At 47.6% G+C, this 18,466-nt stretch overlaps 1 protein-coding gene across 3 annotated transcripts in view; it reads left to right on the top strand.

The window, feature by feature from the left end:
• The window catches only part of NGF (nerve growth factor), a 50,194-nt gene extending 33,073 nt beyond the window's left edge, over positions 1–17,121 (top strand). For all 3 annotated transcript variants that reach the window (XM_036840755.1, XM_036840585.1, XM_036840680.1), the window contains exons 2-3: positions 9,106–9,229; positions 16,228–17,121. In XM_036840755.1, the coding sequence (XP_036696650.1) occupies positions 16,240–16,965 (726 nt within the window). In that variant the 5' untranslated portion in view covers positions 9,106–9,229; positions 16,228–16,239 and the 3' untranslated portion in view covers positions 16,966–17,121. The remainder of the gene's footprint in view (positions 1–9,105; positions 9,230–16,227) is intronic.
• The last annotated feature ends 1,345 nt before the right edge of the window (positions 17,122–18,466 follow it).

Here is an 18,466-nt window from a genome sequence, read left to right as displayed (position 1 = left end):
TAGAAATAGTTAAAAAAATAAGCTGGGGCTGCAAGTCCTGGACACAGATGGGTGGACACAATGCAGGCAAAGAGGAGAGCCCTGCATACACAAAGTGCACCAAATCTGGTTCAGGCAGGGCTTAAAAGTCACCGAGGCCGGGCACATTCACACAGGATGGGTAGGTGCCCTGGGACAGAAGGTGAGGGCCAGAGCCAGGCCCAGAGGGAGCTGGGGCAGCCTGTCAAGCACCCGCCTTCCTGGGGACAAAGGGTGACACTCTAGACCAGATATGGCGGGATGAGCCCCTGGAAGGCCTTGGAAGGGCAGCTCTGTTTCACAGACAGAGGCCTGGTGCCAGGAACTCGGCTGATTCACAAAGAAAGGAGTGAAATGCTAACAAATGGTTTTCATTATCATTGTGCAGCCTCCACCCTCATTCCCTATGTGTGTGCTCTGCTTTTTTCTTTCTTTGCTTCATCTTTTCATGGGTTGTAACTAAACAATGAGGTGTTTGCCATCCCAGTGGATTGCACAACATAACCAGTGGCTGGATTGGAGCATAGCTTTCTCCGAAGAAATTCTGAACAAGAAAAATAAGCAAGCTGGAAATAAGGAGTTTGTTTTGCCCAACACCTGTGTGTTTTTTAGTGCTTGTAATGAAGTTGGAATGAGGGGCTGCTGAGAGCTAAGACACTCGGTTCCTCAGCAGTGCACCTGTCAGCCCAGCAATGGGGCATTCTCCTTCTTAAATAAAACACCACATCGCCAAAGTAAAAGGGGGGCTTACCCAGTTATCCAGGAATATAACTTGGGACCACTTGTTATTTACCACTATAGTATGAAAAAATTATTTACTTTGAATAAACTGGTGCAGCTGTGGGAAGAGTTTTCCATTTTGTTCAATAAACATTCATTAAGGGCCTAACCTCTTCGACTGCCCCATGGAGAGAAAAACACCCAAGACCTCAAAAAGTTAACGATCCAGCAGATACCTAAATCTGTCCCAAATCCCTGGATAACTGAGCATAAATTTGACCATGAAGATACCTCCCTGTTTTATTCTTCTTGTGATCCACTTTCCCTGTTAGGCAGCAATTACTCTAAGCAAAGATGCTATTAACTGTACAGGGCCTGGCAAGTTTTAGTCATAGCTGGAGTGGCTTCCTGCCCCTGACTACGACAAGGCTGAAGAAAATGGATCATTTCAAAAACAAATGTCTCAGTTCGTTACTCAGCATTTTTGTCAGCACATGATTGCAGATAATCATCCTGCAGCTGCCGACTGACTGTGTTCCACACTTGCTCAGATGGGGCATCTGAGCATGTGCCTGGCCAGCCATTCCAAAATGACTGGGATACAGACAACAACTGTAACACAAACAGGATTTCTTCCTGCCAGAGACAGCCAGACCAGGGCATGGGATGGACAGGAGGCATTGCCTTCTGTTCTGCACCAAGCCTGCCAGTAACCCACTGCCTGATTATAGCTGAATGTCCTTAACGGGATTAATAAGAATAGCTAACATTTATGTAGCACCAGGTAGATGCCAGCCACTGGGCTAAATGCTTATTCTATTTAAGCCTCTCAACAACTCAAGGTAGAAGGTATAATTATTCTGACCTTTGAGAGGAGACACTGAGGCACAGAGAGGTTAAGTCACTTGCTAAAGGTCACACAGCTGATAAGTGGTGGGGCTAAAATGCAACCAGCCCCAGGCCTCAGGGCCTTGTTTGATGTGGCCATCAAGGGAAGTGCAGAGTCACTAGTGGCCTTTTCTTTACAGCTCTAGCAGCCTATAATTCTGTAAAATAACAACTGAGATTCTAAAATAAATAGTTTTTATTTCTTTGAATCTTAAACGTCTAAACTTACCTCTTGAGTGGCTGAGTGCCTGGTTTCTTTCTCTGTGTGTGTCAGGGGGGCGGGGGGTGATGGAGCAGGGAAAACTGTCTGTTTTCATCTTTGGAATTTCTAATTACCCACAATGTTCTGGGTCCCTGGAGACGATGCACTCTGTGGGTCCCTTGTTAGCTCTGGAGTAAATTTTCCCAGTGTAGGGTTTTGCTTTTGTTCATGATGTCACGGTCAAACAAAGCCTAAAAGAAGAAACGCTAGAAGTTTGAGAATGTTCTGAAATATGATTGTATGAGAATCAAGTGACTTTAGGAGGACAGCAGGTTTTCATCTCCTCTGACCTTTCCTCCTGAGGTAATGAAGGAGCTAGATGAAACTCTTTAAAGTGAGCTTTAAAATGCCCATCAAGTAGCCCCTCATTACAGTTAACCAGCCCGCTGACATTCCGACATTCCCCATCAGGCGTATATGATCTGTGTAGTAGGCGCCCACTTGGGGCTGGGATAGTTAAAGCCATACACAGGAAGTAGCTAAAACAGCCCAAAGCCCCCTGACAAACACACACAGGGAAATAAATTCTTCATTTCCAGCTCTTATCTAGGTAATCCTCCGGTTACCTAGGATTCACATGTGCTGCATGCCCGGGCAAAGCTGGGCCAAGTTATCTCTTTCATACCTTGAGTCATTTTCTGGGTGTGAAGTCAGCAGACAAGCCAGGAAATGTCAGCACGGAAGAGTGAGGGAGTTGTCACTCCAGGGGGGGTGTGGAGTAGGATGGCATCTGACGTGCCCTTGGGACTCGGTGTCCCCAGGATGTGTCTGGTGCTGGCTACTTGTGATCCATGTTTCCTTTGATGCAGGGTGGTTGGGTTGCAGCAGTTTTTGCAGTAAAATTGAAGTCCAGCTGCTCAAACAGAAATGGCCGCATCTCATGGACACTTTGAGTAAGGGTGGCCTTTTGCTGGGATCTTTACATTCAAGTCCCACAGCTTGTCCCTTATCCCTCTTTAATGGAAGGATGAACTGCCTGCCTTTTAAAAGCCCTAGAACACTGTGTGTCTGTTTAGCCAGGATTTTTCCCGGGTCTTTTTCAGGGCTATGGATCTTTAGCTTGTCTTAATTTCTGAAGTTACATCTGAATTGCATTATAGACCTACGTGTTGTAATACTGCTTGACCTGTTGCTTGGAAAACATAACATACACTGAGAGGAAACGGCTAGCTCAAGAAGAGCTGAGGACCTTTAATCCTATAAAGCAAATGGAATAAAGAGCTTGGATCTGAGTTAGCATTCACTGGCAATGTTTCGTTTCCATTCATGTATTCTGTCCCAGGTGGTCATCTCGGTCTACAGTGGGCTGGGGGCCTCGGTAGGCGCTGGTATCGTTGGATGTAAACTTTGATTCCAACCAACCTGAGAGTCCCCCTTTCCCCCAATGCCTCTTAGTCCCAAGTATTGGAACAACAGCCAGGAAAGGCCCAATGCAGAACTGAAATGGATCTTTTTCTTGTGGTTTAAGGATCAGCCAGTTGGAACTGAGGAGATGTTTTCTTAGGGTTGCAGAAAAGTTTGAAACTATTGCATTGTTTTTGGCACTCAAATGTAGATTATAGATATATCATTAGTATTACTAAGCTGATGGGCTACACTACAAGGACTGTTATTTACTAGCATATTCTTGCAAAAATGTACTGCCCTCAACTCTATAATGGAAGGCCACTGTGTGTTTAGATGCCTTACCTTCTACCACGTTCGTGTCGTTGTAATTACCCACATTACAAAAACCTCTCCGTGGCGTTGGCATTGCACAGCTCATGAATCCACAGCTCATGAATCCAGTCGGGTAAATACCATGCAAATTGTGGCCCGCCACACACCCCAGAAGGCCACGCACGTTCGCAGCAAATGCTCTTTGATTCTGAAGCTCAAGGTCAACACCATGATGATTTCTTCCTTGAGCTGCCTCTCTGGGAAATGCTAGGAAGAGTTTGTAATTTATCTGAGAATCTCCAAAAGAGCCACAGGACCATTTCTCTTTTAGAGAAAAGTGGCAAGGTACTTTAGAAGTGTCAGCATTGAAACTTTCAAAAAGAATAGCGGTTTTGCTGAACCTTAATGTCTTCCTAAGTCCTTATTGCCAGATGCACTATTTTCCTATTGGATGTGCCAAAACCACTAAACAGTTAAAACACATCAAATGATCTCAAAATGGCCAAAACTGAATTTTTTTCCCCCCCAATAAAGCTCCTAGTCAGCAAACCCCACGGTCATATTCCATACTAGAAAACGTCTGGTTAGGCTAAAAATTAGGAAAACAGACTTTCAACGTAAAAGATTTCAAATTTTCTTTGTGTATAGGCTTAGAGAAAGAACTAACAGAGAGAGGGGAGAATTAAGGGGAACAGTTACAGCAGTGAAAACCACAGCGACAGCACCAACAGTTATTATTATGCCCTCAGCAACACGTTCTTAATGCCCAGCCTTTCTAGCGAGTTTTCCCAGCCCACAGAATTCCAGCAGGTGGAACCTAGGAGGAAGGAGGCTGCAGTTCATGCCAGCTTCTCTAGCATCTTTGATGTGGTGTAAACTGCTCTTGGGACTAGCCGTTGTGTCCCGGCACCTGCGAGGAATGAGTGGTCCAAGAAGTCTTTTCAGTCAAGCATCCCCCAGTTTTTGGTACTAAAAATGTCAGCAAATAATCATTGGACTTAATAATAAGCTAACCATAGCTCCAACACCAAAGAACATTTTAAGTGGCATGCCAGGAGTAAAAAGAAAGCCTTTCAACTCACAAATGTCAATTATATCTAGATAATTGCCAGGGGTGGGGAGGTAGGAAGGGGAGACAGGGGCAATATCCCCCCGAGAGTCTGCAAGCTATATTCTCACACCTTCTTGTTGCCTATGATGTGACCATACCTGCACTTTATATCTTCTGAGATATATTAATTTCTTGATAATTTTTCTTAATTGCTAGCTCATCAAAGCCAGTGTCAAGTTTCCCATTCCTCCTGTACAGCTGTGATTCTCAGCCCTGGCTTTTCACTGGGGTCACCTTGTGAGCTTTACAAAACACAGTTTGTATTCTGAAATTGACCAAAAGATCATTGAGACCATATGAAAGTGAAGGGGAGGCTGAGACAAGTGTCAACAGAGAAGGCCATACAAACACGCTTAACCTCAGGGGGTCTTCAGAAGACGCTTTAGCTCTAGCTGACTCAAGTCTGGTTGGTCAGGGGTTCTGGGCCGTGCTCTAGACATAATGTTGATCGTGATATGGAAAGTTATAGTCAAGCAGGCACCCCACAGCAGTAGGCTGACCCTGGGTTATCACTCTCTCTCAGCCGTGGATCCCTCACCCAAGGGAGAGGTTGCAGTTGGAAGGGGACCAGAATGGGACCCTCCAAAACAGTGATTCTCAAATCTGGATGTGCATAAGAATCACCTGCAGGGATTAAAACTCAGATTGCTGGGTTTCACTCAGCATTGCTAGGCCTATGGTAGAGCCTAAGAATTTGCATTTCTAACAAGTTCCAAGATATTGCCAGTACTATGGTAGACCTCACTTTGAGAAATACTGCTTTAAAGCCTGAGACCCAGGACAGGCCAGCATTGTCCTGGTCTAGAAGGGGTACACCAGATTTCAATAGCATTCTTTCATGTCCTGTAAGAAGGAATAGAACACTGTCCTGAGATGAGCTGGGATTTATTTCCATGCTTTTATAAAAGTGTGAAAACTGTCTAAGTGATTACCGCCTGAGTTTAAGAATAGATACGCATTTGGGTTGCTTGTTCCTAATATCTTTGCATTAGAAATTGGTAATATTTAAATCGGATTTAATTTCAGAGCCCCAACCTTCACTAGCATAAGACTAAAAACAACGACAACACTATCTATGAAAATCACTTAGTGTTTCAGGATTCTGGACCGGAAATTGCTCTCTCCAGTAGTAAACTACCTGTACCTACACTGAACAAGAGAAGGCCAAAGACACAGGATCTCAAGTACAGCAGTCAGGCATCTAGAGGTGGTTGGCAGGGGACCCTGGCATGCAAAGGTGGCTTGGCCCAGAGGTTGCAGATATACGGCCAGGGAACCCTTTGTGGTCGGTCTAGAGCTGATCCTCCAAGAAGGCAGGTCTGCCTAGGAGTTGTGGAATCTTTGATTTAGATCGACCTGCTCTCTCCTTCTAATCAGCTGGATTGGAGGCCATCCTGGCTTACAGTGGAATATATAGAATATTTTCAAAGAGAGTCACTCTTACTTGCCTGATTGTCCCAAAGATTAAAGTGTAGGCTTTTTGTGTCACATAGGAAGGTACAGTCAGCAGATAGGTCACAGCAGTGAGCTCTGCAAGCTCATAAGTACCTGCTGCTGTATAAGGCCCATCACATACCTTTCTCACCCTCCCCCAAGACTCCCTCTTAAGCCATGTTGGACTTCTGGGGCTCTGTGATGCCTTTCCCTTTTTCCCTGATGCTCTCCTATTCATCCTTAAGAACCCTGCTCAAATGTTCCTTCCTCTATGAACATATGTCTCTGGCTAATCTGGCCAAATAAAACAAACTCCTCCCTCCACTATGTTTTCCATATCATGTCAGATATCTATCATACTTAACATATTGTGCTTTAAATGCTGTCCATGTGTTTGCTTTCCTTACCTCTAGCTTACTTGCTCTTGGAAGTTGAGCTATGTCTCATTCTTCTTCGCTTCCCCAGCACCTAGCACAGTGGCTGGTGCAGCGCCTCCAAGTTTAGTGTTTAATTAATGAAATAAATAAATTCCAGTGTTTGGACAGGCAGGAAAGCATTCCTTAAGCACTCAGTAAGGATGCCGGCTGGAAACACGAATGCCTGTAGAATCACAGGCGATCAGAGCTGGAGGAGACCTTAGCTATCATCCCTGCTGGTTCCTCATTCTATGGAGAAGCCTCAGAGATGCTTAAAGATACTTGGCAACTTACCCACAAAAGAGAGCAAAATGGGCCAGGACACAGCTCTGTAGATTCCAATCTGGTGATCAGTCGGGTTTGGCCAAACACCCAGCTGAAGGGTTTGTGGACCAGATCCTCTTCCCATGAGTGATGCAACAGGACCCTAGAATACTAACCTCCTGCTGTGGGGAACCTGCTATCCTCCCTCTCCTGTGCTCAATCCAACCCTGAGGGAGCCTGAAAATGGTCTTTGCTACGGAATCTAACTTTTTTTAGGGTGTTTGAGTAAGTGTTCATCTCTAGGCCTAAACCCCAGTTGAGTACCTGAAGGTTTTTCTGGTACTTCTAGAGGAAAAATGATATTCTGAGTAAAGTGGGTCAGAAAGAGGAATAGTAACATCTCATTAATAGTCCTTAATTTCATGACTTCTAACAGCAGGAAAACCACTCAAGGCCCTTTCTACTTCCTTGTCCTCCAGCTCCTCTGTGTGATCAGGGACTTGGGGGCCATGGTGGCTTCACTGACATTTGCTTCCATAGCACAAGGTGAGAGGGGGTGTTGCAGGAAGATGGGGGGTGGAGGTAGCCCCCCACTGGGAAGAGGCATGATGGGAAAAGGAGTTTGGGAGTTGAAAAGACAATCTAGACAGGAAGGATAAAGATGTCATTCTACAACATTTTTGGTGGGAGAGCTACCCCACCCTATGACAAGTTCTGCAATAGACATAACCATTCATTCATTCATTCACAAAAAATGTCACGTAACCCTCCAGCTTAAAGCCTTCCACTCCCTTCCCACTGCCCATAGGGTAAAACCATAGTTCCTCCCTACATCCTTCTACCTCTCCAACTCATTTCTTAGGTCTCTTCCCTACATGCTCAGCATCTTTGACTTGTTTCTACCCCAGAGCCTTTGCACTTGCTGTTCCTTCTGCCTGGGATGCTCTCTCCCCCATTCCTTCTCATCCTTCAGATATCAACTTGAAGGCCACTTCCTTGGAGAACTCTCCACTGAGCACCCTGTCTACGATGGCCCCTCACTACACCCTGCTATCACCCTCTATCATCATACCCTGCTTACCTGCAGGGCATGTGAAGAATCTGAAGATGTTTATTTACACAAGACTATAAACTCCACAAGAGCAGAGACCTTGTTGATCTTATTCACTGCTGGGTCCCTAGCACCTAGGATAGTACTTGGCACATAGTAGAAATACGTGCTCAGGAAATGTTGAATGAATGAATGAAACACCTACATATACAAGGTTTATAGAAGTAAAAGAATAGACACCTACCATTGCTTCTAGGAACTACAACCTAAAACTGAATAGAATTTTTTTCCTCATTGCATCAGCTCCCTAGCTCCTGATTCGTAAAACGTGACTTTCCTAAAATTTGAACTCTGAGATTGGCGTCCTAGTTCTGTAACAGCTCTCTGTTATCTATCAAGTGGTCAGGTTGCCTTCTTTGCCACCATGACTTGTTCTAGATTCTCATCAAAACACCAACGTGTTCTCAGTTGTCAGAACTTTTTCTTCTGAGTAATTTACCTTAGTTATGCTGGTCCAGAGTTGGGTCTACTGTATCTGCGGGTATAATGTACAGAATAATTCCATTTCAATCCTGGATTAGGGGCCTGCTAGAGCCAGACTCTGATGTGGGACTAGAAGCACCGACACTGCATGTAAGATCAGCCATAGACTGTGCCCAGGCAGAAACCAAGAGCTCTGGCACAAGAGTGAGAGGCAGGTGCCGCCGCAGGTCTGTGCAAGTTCAGGCCCCTGGCAATTTTGGTAGCTGAGCTCTGTCTTCTCCTTTGGTCCTGATGCTGGCAAAGTCCCAACACTCAAGAAAACAGGGTTTGGGACTTCCCTGGTGGCACAGTAGTTAAGAATCCGCCTGCCAATGCAGGGGACATGGATTCGAGCCCTGGCCCGGGAAGATCCCACGTGCCGCGGAGCAACTAAGCCCGTGAGCCACGACTACTGAGCCTGTGCTCTAGAGCTCGCGAGCCACAACTACTGAGCCTGCGTGCCTAGAGCCTGTGCTCTGCAACAAGAGAAGCCACCGCAGTAAGAAGCCTGCGCACTGCAACGAAGAGTAGCCCCCGCTCGCCAAAACTAGAGAAAGCCCGCGTGCAGCAACAAAGACCCAATGCAGCCAAAATTAATTAATTAATTAATTAATTAATTAATTTTAAAAATAAGAAAGAAAGAAAGAAAACAGGGTTTGTTGTGTTGGCACCTCCCTCCCCTCCTGCCTGGGACACAGCTACACGTCTACTAGAGAACGTGGTGAAGAGCCGATCTAATGCCAGCTCTCTCCTCCCACAGAGTCCTGGCCCGGGGTCGTGCAGTCCAAGGGGCTGGATGGCATGCTGGACCCAAGCTCAGCTCAGCGTCTGGGCCCAATAACAGCTTTTCCGAGGGAGCAGCTTTCTGTCCTGGCCACACTGAGGTAAGCACCCGAGAGGCATCTGTCTCACCAAGGTTCCTAGTTCTAGAGCTGCCAGGACAACTGGAAATGAGCTCCAGGCTGAGGATGGGGCATCGGTGCCAGCTGTCAATCAGCAGGGACCCGGGTGGCTCCTAGTGACCCAGCACACGTGGCCCTCCTAGCTCACCTGGAGAGGATGTCGCCCATGCTCTCAGGCTGGCTCCATGGCTTCCAAGGACACGGTAAGAGTCTGAGCCATGCACCTCTAAAGGAACAGAACACAGGATCTCAAATAGACAGTGCCCGTCAGACCCTCCACACAGCTCCTGGTCTGTCTGAGCATGTGATCTTATGAGATCAAAGGTCCCTGATCACTCTTCATGCCCTTGGCCGTGGAGTGGAGGGTGGGGAGAGCTCCAGGTGTGAAGACAGGGGTGAGTTCCACTTCCACCAGGCTCCTGCCTGTGGTCAAGTTATTTACTCTTAACTGTGTCTCTGTTTCCTCTTCCGTAAAATGGGAAGAATAAGACCCACCTGCTAGGTTTGTTGTGCTGGGTAATGAGACAATTAAATTGATCGTGATGTAATTATGATCTCTCCTCATTCATTTTAAGATGTGTCTCTAAGAATTCAGACCAGTAGATTCTGTTTCCATTCCATCCTGGAGTAGACAATAAATCCACAGGTGCCTGCACCTGCTAGTGCTTTCTGGCTGCATATGTCTATCGTGGGCATTTTAAGTGCTTTTGGATCAAGTCTGCATGATGTCTAGAAACCTGATAAACAAGATATAAAACAATTAAGTGTCCAACTATTCCCTGGAATCTAGATTTATGGCTTCAGGATGGTAAAACTTACAACCTGTTGAACAGAATTTTCATTTTGATGTTGGAGGTTGAGTAAACGCAGCCCAGGGCCCATCAATTACAGTCCGTGTGTGGCCTCAGGCCTCTCGCCTCTAGAGCAGCTGAGGCTGAGCAATGCCAAGCGCCCACATGCAGAGCCTGCCACTCACTAGCTGCATAACCCCAGGTCGCTGAGCCTCTCCAAGGCCCATTTCTCTCTTCTCTAAGGTTCAAGGATTGAACTCGATGAGTGGTTCCCAAAATGTGGTCCCCAAACCAGCAGCATCAGAATCACCTGGGAACTTGTGGGAAATGCAGGTTTTCGGGCCCCACCCCAGAACTACTGAATCAGAAACTCTGGGGGTGGGCTCGGCAGTCTGTGGTTTAACAAGCCCTCCAGGTGACTCTAATGCACTGAACCTCTGGACTTGATCAACTCTGACGTCCCTTCCAGTTCATGCTTCCCCTTAATAAATTCAGCCTGGGAGATGTTTGCAGAGGAGCTGGATTTTATTCTGTCAGTGCCTTTCTGTGCTGCAGCCTCAGGGACTTCTCCCTGAGAAGCTCACTCCACCCAGGGCCCAACACCCAACAGAGTCCCAGTCTGAAGACAGCAGCCAGTTTACATTGCAAGTGGAGACCAAGTGTAAAACAAGAAATGATTCCTGACCCGCACTCGTAATGTGGCGAGTGAGATGGAGGAGGAGGAGGAGGCTGGATTTCCTCAGCCACGAGGATTTCCTCTCTTGTTAACGCTTAGTGACCCTGGTTCACTGATCTAATCTCTAGCCCGAGAATCACTAACAGCTCTCTCTAGACACACCTCCCGCGAAGGCAGGAATTCTCTCTCTCACTCTGCAATGCACCTCCAAAGGCACGGTCGCCGGGCCCCCCAGCGCCATCAGCTGTCCTGGCCACAGAGGTAGACCAGTTGCTTAGCTCTGCCCAGCAGCTTCATCACCTATTCAGGTGAGGCCAGAATCTGTGTGAAATCATTCACCTGGTGCAGGAAATTTCTCTTATTACTGGAGTGTGTGAACCACTGGAAAGCCACAGAATGTACCTTCGGCCTGGGAGAGGGTGAAGAAAGCTGGGTGGACCTTGAGTAGATGGATAAAAGGCCCCTGACAGGTCCCTCAACTTTTAGTCATTTATCTTCCATTCTGGTGGGAGCAGAACAAACACAGAACATTCACACATTAAACAGAACATGTTCCATCATGTGAGCCCCTAACTGTATCTTCCCCAGCTAATCATTCCGCTCATAGGTCTCTGCTTAGTGAAGCCGCAGCGAGGACTGTCATCTCTTCAGGAGAAAGGCTTCAAAGGTTGTTTTTAAAAATAAATAAATAAAGCTCCTCCCCTGGTTCACGTCAAGGAGAGAATGTTCTTTTGTAGACCGTGCTTTGTGCTTTCAATTACTAGAATAGAAAACACACTAATATTTTCTTTTCTTTCTTATCCACTCATGATTTTTTAAACGAAAGACTTTTTTTTAAAGGGTTATTTATTTATTTATTTATTTATGGCTGTGTTGGGTCTTCGTTTCTGTGCGAGGGCTTTCTCTAGTTGTGGCAAGCGGGGGCCACTCTTCATCGCGGTGCGCGGGCCTCTCACTATCGCGGCCTCTCTTGTTGCGGAGCACAGGCTCCAGATGCGCAGGCTCGGTAGTTGTGGCGCACGGGCTTAGCTGCTCCGCGGCATGTGGGATCTTCCCAGACCAGGGCCCGAACCCATGTCCCCTGCATTGGCAGGCGGACTCTCAACCACTGCGCCACCAGGGAAGCCCCGAAAGACTTTTTTTTTAAAGAAAAAAGATTATAGAGGCATTCTGTTATGAGTAAGTCAATTAAAAAAAAAAACAAACAAACTTTTACTCTAAGTCCCAAATGAGAGATATATTTGCAACATTTTTAAATCTCAATGAAACAATAAAACAATCTCTCCACGATGCAAATCTCCACTGTGATCAAATGCTACCAGGTACCACAGGTTATCTGGACAGTGCAATGAGGAACAGCACATTAGACTTTAAGAACTCTGTAGTCAGTTGAGTAGAACAAGCAGAGCTCTAGGCAGAGCAGAAAATTTTATAATTGCTTAAACCCAAAGAGTGTCAGAGTTGGAAGATACCTTAAACATCACCACTCAGATGGAGAAATTAAGGGACACAGAAGGAGGAGACTTGTTCACACACTCACTGACTCTTAAGAGGTGGAGCTCCCTGCGAGGGCTAGGTCATGTGCACACGACAAAGATGGCCAGGATGCGTTTCTGCCTCCAGGGACTTTACCCTCTAGGTGGGAGGATAAGAGGAGAATACGTTGCCATAAAAGAGCATTAAGGAAATGCTTTTAGAGATGGAGAAGGGAGAGAACTGGTCTCTTTGGAAATAGGAAAAGCTCCCCAGTGGAGGCGGCTATTAAGGTGGGTGCTAAAGCCAACAGGAAGGACTCTGACCAGCCGAGGTGGAGAGCAGAAAAGACACAGGGAGGGACAGAGGGAAGAATGCCTGGCACAAAAGAGTTTGAACCGAGGGCAACAGGGGGGAAGCACAGAGCCGGCACTGCCTCTGAGGAATTCTGTTTGCCTGGAATGCAAAATATGTGAAGGGAGTACAAGGAGAGCAGGGTCTGTCGGCCAGGCTGAGCAACCTAGTGGCATACTAGACAACCACTCACCACTGGATCCTTTGAGCAGGGTGATGTGATCAGAGCAGTTCTTTAAGAAGTTAAATGGGGCGGCCAGGGATGGTAGGCATTGGAAGAAGACAGATGAGGGTGCAGGACATCAGCTGGGAGACTGTTCCATGACCCGAACCAGGAACATAGAGGTGAGAATAGAAAGTATATTTCAAGAGATGCTACTAAAAAAAAAAAAAAAAAGAGTGGATATATCTATATGTATAACTGATTCACTTTGCTGTACACCTGAAACTAACACAACATTGTAAACCAACTATACTCCAATAAAAATTTTTTTTAAATACAAAAAAAAACAGATGCTACTGAAGCAGACAAAAAGGGCTGGATGGAGGTCAGAGAGGAAAGAGCAGAGTCCAGTCATGAGTTGAGGCTTGGAGCTAGTGAATGAAGGAATGGTGGTTCCAGTAACAGAAAAAGGAAATGCAGAGAAACATGTTTAGGAGGATGGGGAGAGATGCTCACAAGAGATAGTAGCTGTGGAACTAATTCATAAATCATCAAGTGGCCCCAAATGGGGCAGCTTCTGTTGAGTAGAGAGGAGGAAGGGGAGAATGATGATCCTAGTGAGGATTATGAGAGCAAAGGTTTTTGTTTTGGATGACTTGCATTTAAAATGTCAGCATCCATGGGGAGTTGCCCATCAGGAAGCTGGGGATTCAGAACTGGCTTTCAAAAGAGGAGTTGGACCAGAGATCCTGGCATGGGCATCAACTGCACAGAAACTTCAGTTGACTCCTTAGAAGAGGATGAGCTCACCAAAGAGGGGACTCCAGAATGAGGTGGGAACCTCTGGTAATGGGAAATAGGGAGCAGTATGTCCCTTACTACCATCAAAACCCTACATTTTAATCTTTTTTTCATTTCCCTATCCAAATTCTAAGAGTTACTAACATGGATATAAAGGGATGAATTTCCATTTCATTTCTTCTCCCTTCATCTACCTGATGAGAGATAATGTGTACTGAGAGGCAGAAAGAAATGAAACAAGGAAAGGAGCAAAAGCAAAGGGCTTGAATTAGCTGCCAGTTGACTAATCAGCTGGACACTTATCTGCAAGACCGTTAGCCAGCACAACCAGTGATGGTCGAAAAGTCAGATGCGTCACTGCTTCCTCTGCATGGCTGGCTGGAGGATTGGAGCAAACACAAACAATTTTCCAAGTAACCAGAGAGAAAAGAATTTGGTGGTTTTATTCTTGGTATCTCACCAAAGAGCTGTCTATTTCCAGCTGAATAGAAGCACATTACAGAGAAGAATGCATCACTTTAAAACAGATTAGGAACGCAGCATGTGGTCACAGGCACAAAGTCCAAAAGAAACCAGGCATCATGCTGGAAAGAAGGCAGATGGTGAGGTGCTCTGGCCATACCCATTCACCCTCTCATTCATTTTCCTTATAGAGTCTGAGGACCTACTACATGCCAGGCACTGCACATGGCCCCAGTAAATTCAAACTGCACCGCTTCCAAAGTGCTCTCAGGGAGACAGACATGTAAACGATTATCCACAGCATGCGGAGAGGCAGCAGGGTTATGCACAAACCGCCATGGGAGACAAGGGGTGGAGTGACTAGTGCGCAGGTGGATGAGACAGGCTCTGCCCTCCGGGACCTTGTGGCCAGTGGGGAGACAGGCTCAAATACTAGTCTTGAGAAGAAGCCTGACAGAGGTAAACCTATGTGCTAGGAAAAGATGTGTATGGAGTGTGCTTTGAGAGTGAATTAGCAGCAATATAACTGAAGAAAAAAAAGTCCTTGACCGCAGGACATTGGGATGACTGAGAATTAAATAGGTGTGTGAGCACCTATTTAATCCTAACAACAACTCTGTGAAATAGTGTTTATTGCCTGCTTTTTATCAATGAGGAAATGAGGGCTCAGGAGGATTAAGTGACTTTCCTCTGCTAACAAGTATCAGGGCTAGGAATCCAAACAAGGTTTCCTGACCCCAGATCCAGTGCAGAGGTCTTTCCACTACACTGATTTAGTAGGAGAGAACACACACAGACACACACACACACACACGCACACACACACACACACACACACACACACACTTCTGAAGTTGAGAACAGGAAGAGACGGCTTTTCGCTGGGGTGATCTGAGCAGACCTCAAGGAGGAAGTGGTACCCATGCCAGGCTGGAAGAGTGGGCAGGGAGCAGAATGACCTGTGGGGAGAGAAATGGAGAGGGATCAAATTGCAAGTTTAACACCCTCTCTAGGGGATGCCTCTTACCCTACCAGGAAGATCTGGGGAAGCTTTCCAGAGGTGATGGCTGGTACACACGTACAGGTGTGCACAGGAGCTCACCGAAAGTGAGCTCAAGAACAGAGCTAGTCTCACAGCTAGTTGGCCTGGGGGTGGCTGCTGGCGGGGAAGCAGCACAGTGCAGTGCAGAGCCCCATCTGGCACATGCTTAAGAGGGGCTGCCAGTGCCTTCTGGGGACAGATGACTTATGCCATTTGGTCTACTCTCACACAAGATCAAATAATTTTTAAAAAGAGACACTTAAGAATGAAGGAGAAAGTGGGGGAGGAAGGAAGGATGGAAGGGTAGACTGGCTTAGTAAGGGGTCATGTTTGGATTCTATTTCTGGTCCAGTTTTTGTTTGCAGCTGTAGGCCTATTAGTTAATTTCTGTGGATCACTTTCCTTGCATATGAAAGAGAGATGATAAATCCTAACCTAACTCACAAACTAATAAGAAACTAGAACCGAATGCATTTGAAAAGCTGAAAAACATCACTCACGCCAAGAGAAACCCTTTACCAGTATCACGTTTATAGACGCGAATAGATGGCTGGCGGCTAAATAGACGGACTGGCTAAGATGGTCCCAGAGCTATGTTCACTTTTTTTGCCAAACATGGTGCTTCGTGGGTTTTCAGTCACCTGATCTCAGAGCTGACCCGGTGCTACTGTCTGAAGAGGGTGTGTTCAGTGTTGAGGCTTCAAGACAAGTCCCCAGCAGCCCTGCCCACTGCCTTCCCAGGGGAGTCAAGCCGTTGGGCAGGAGACAGCACTGGGAGAGGTGTCAGACTCACCCCCAGCCATCCTGTTGCACACAGGTGCACACATACCGCCTGCCCATGGCTGTTCGCTGGCAGGCAGAGAACTCAAAGAATTCCGTAACCAGCACTGCCGAGTTCATACCACACCACAGGGCAGAATTTCAGGGGCTCCGTCCCTTCCTGGGAAAGCGCACCCCCCAGATGGGGTGCCCAGACACCCAGGTTGTCGGAGCCAGCCCTGTTTAAGCCTGTCATCCCAGTGTAACTGTTGTAGCACCGCCCTTCACTCTCAGAAGCGTCTCAGTTTGAATGGTCAGTTCCAGGGTCTCCTTGCTTTCAGCCACCAGGAGAAACCTCCTCGTCATCCTCTTGGGAGGTCAACTCCGAGGGACCCAGAAACTGCCCTTGCCCCACACCCAGTGCTCCGTGGAGTAATCCCCATTTGTGTTTCATTCCAGGTGCACAGCGTAATGTCCATGTTGTTCTACACTCTGATCACAGCTCTTTGGATCGGCGTCCAGGCAGAAGCGCACACCCAGAGCAATGTCCCAGCAGGACACGCCATCCCCCAAGCCCACTGGACTAACCTTCAGCACTCCCTTGACACAGCCCTCCGCAGAGCCCACAGCAGCCCGGCAGCCGCGATAGCCGCCAGGGTGGCAGGGCAGACCCGCAAGATCACCGTGGACCCCAAACTTTTTAAAAAGCGGCGCCTGCGTTCACCCCGCGTGCTGTTTAGCACCCAGCCCCCACCTGTGGCCGCGGACGCTCAGGATCTGGACTTGGAGGCCGGCGGGGCCGCCCCCTTCAACAGGACTCACAGGAGCAAGCGGTCGTCGTCCCACCCTGTCTTCCACCGGGGGGAGTTCTCGGTGTGCGACAGCGTCAGCGTGTGGGTGGGGGACAAGGCCACCGCCACGGACATCAAGGGCAAGGAGGTGATGGTGTTGGGAGAGGTGAACATCAACAACAGTGTATTCAAACAGTACTTTTTTGAGACCAAGTGCCGGGACCCCAATCCCGTCGACAGCGGATGCCGGGGCATCGACTCGAAGCACTGGAACTCATACTGTACCACGACCCACACCTTCGTCAAGGCGCTGACCATGGATGGCAAGCAGGCTGCCTGGCGGTTCATCCGGATCGACACGGCCTGCGTGTGTGTGCTCAGCAGGAAAGCTGGGAGGAGAGCCTGACCGCGACGGCCCTCAGCCTCTCCCCGCTCCCCCTCCACGCTCTCCGGCGCCCCTCCCTACCTCAATCTGTAAATTATTTTAAATTATAAGGACTGCATGGTAATTTATAGTTTATACAGTTTTAAAGAACCATTATTTATTAAATTTTTGGAAGCAGCCTGTGTGCCGGCCCTCCAGTCATTTTGCCCAGGGTGACCATCTGCAAACCTTGGGATGGAAGCTGCAGGGAGAAAGGTACACAGCAACCCCCTGGCTTTCCTTCAGACCCACCTGTAACCCTCACTCTCCCATTGCACCCCCAGCCAGCCTTGCCACACTTCAGGGAAGGCTAACCGGGTTCAGATTAAATTAGCCTAAGCCGGGCGTAATTAGGAAGGGAAGTCTGCTGGGATTGCAACTTTGTTCTGCATTCCAGAGCCAAAGCTACCTAATCCTTGGATTACCCATCCCACAAGCCCAGATTCCCGAGCCTTGATTGCTTCATTCGGGGAAATCTGTGGAGCCTTACCAGAAGGCAGATCCCCGCCGCCCCGGGCACAGGGCTGCCTCTGACCTCAGAGGGGCCCAGGCTGGGTCCTGCAGGGACCCACCAGGTAGATAGGAGGAGACTTGCACCAAAGACCCGTAAGGCTGGCTCATTTTTTTAGGGGGAGATCTGCTGTTTGCTGAAAAGCTCCCTGGAAGATTTGTAACGAAATAATCTCAGGAGGCCTGTCACGGTAGATCTGATTTCATGTTAAGATCGCCTTAGTTCTAATGACTGGCCCTCAATTTGTCCCCCAGTGGCTTCCTGCAGAAAGACTCCATTACCCAAGAAAACATGAAGGCCTCCAATGCTGTTGTCACCCATTCACGGCCCCACAGCAACTTCCAATGGCCCCAACGTCGGCCTAGAATCAGAGGAACCAGAGGCCGGCCTGAAAAAAACTTTTTAATTCCTAATTGGGTGACTTCCACAAGTGACCAAAGGTGGATGGGGTCGTGGGAACTGCAGAGAAGATGGTGTGGGGAGAAAAGACAAAGATGAGTGAGAACCAATACAAGTAAGCGGGAAAGGGGTGGAGGAGAGGTGGGCCAAGTCAGAAGGGAACACGACTCTCTGCTCCTCCCTGACAGAGGACACTAAACAAGAGAGAGAGACAGGGGAGGAGAGGGGTGTGAGGACAGGGAGCACGGGCCGAAAGAGGAGGAAGATGTGTCATCTTCACCAGCATCAGGGTCCCCAGGCTTCCAAGAAATCCAACACCCGGGGTAGTTTCCTCTTTTTGTTTTGTTTTGTTGTTTTTGAAGCCGGGGGATGTGCTCATTGTCACTGACTGCATCAGGAGTGTCTTAGAGATAGCTGGAGATGACAGGGACTCCAGGGTACAGCCTGGAGCAGGGCTCTACCCATTCTCCAGCTGCTACCTTCCCCTGCAACTTTTATTTGTCTGTATTTTGTTTTGTTTTTTGTATTTTCCACAAAGGCAAAAAATTTTCCCCCTTAGAGCACTTAGCTTGA

This window comes from Balaenoptera musculus, chromosome 1 (assembly GCF_009873245.2).
Source record: "Balaenoptera musculus isolate JJ_BM4_2016_0621 chromosome 1, mBalMus1.pri.v3, whole genome shotgun sequence".
Classification (NCBI taxonomy): domain Eukaryota; kingdom Metazoa; phylum Chordata; class Mammalia; order Artiodactyla; family Balaenopteridae; genus Balaenoptera; species Balaenoptera musculus.
This window is presented reverse-complemented; position numbering and strand designations above follow the sequence as displayed.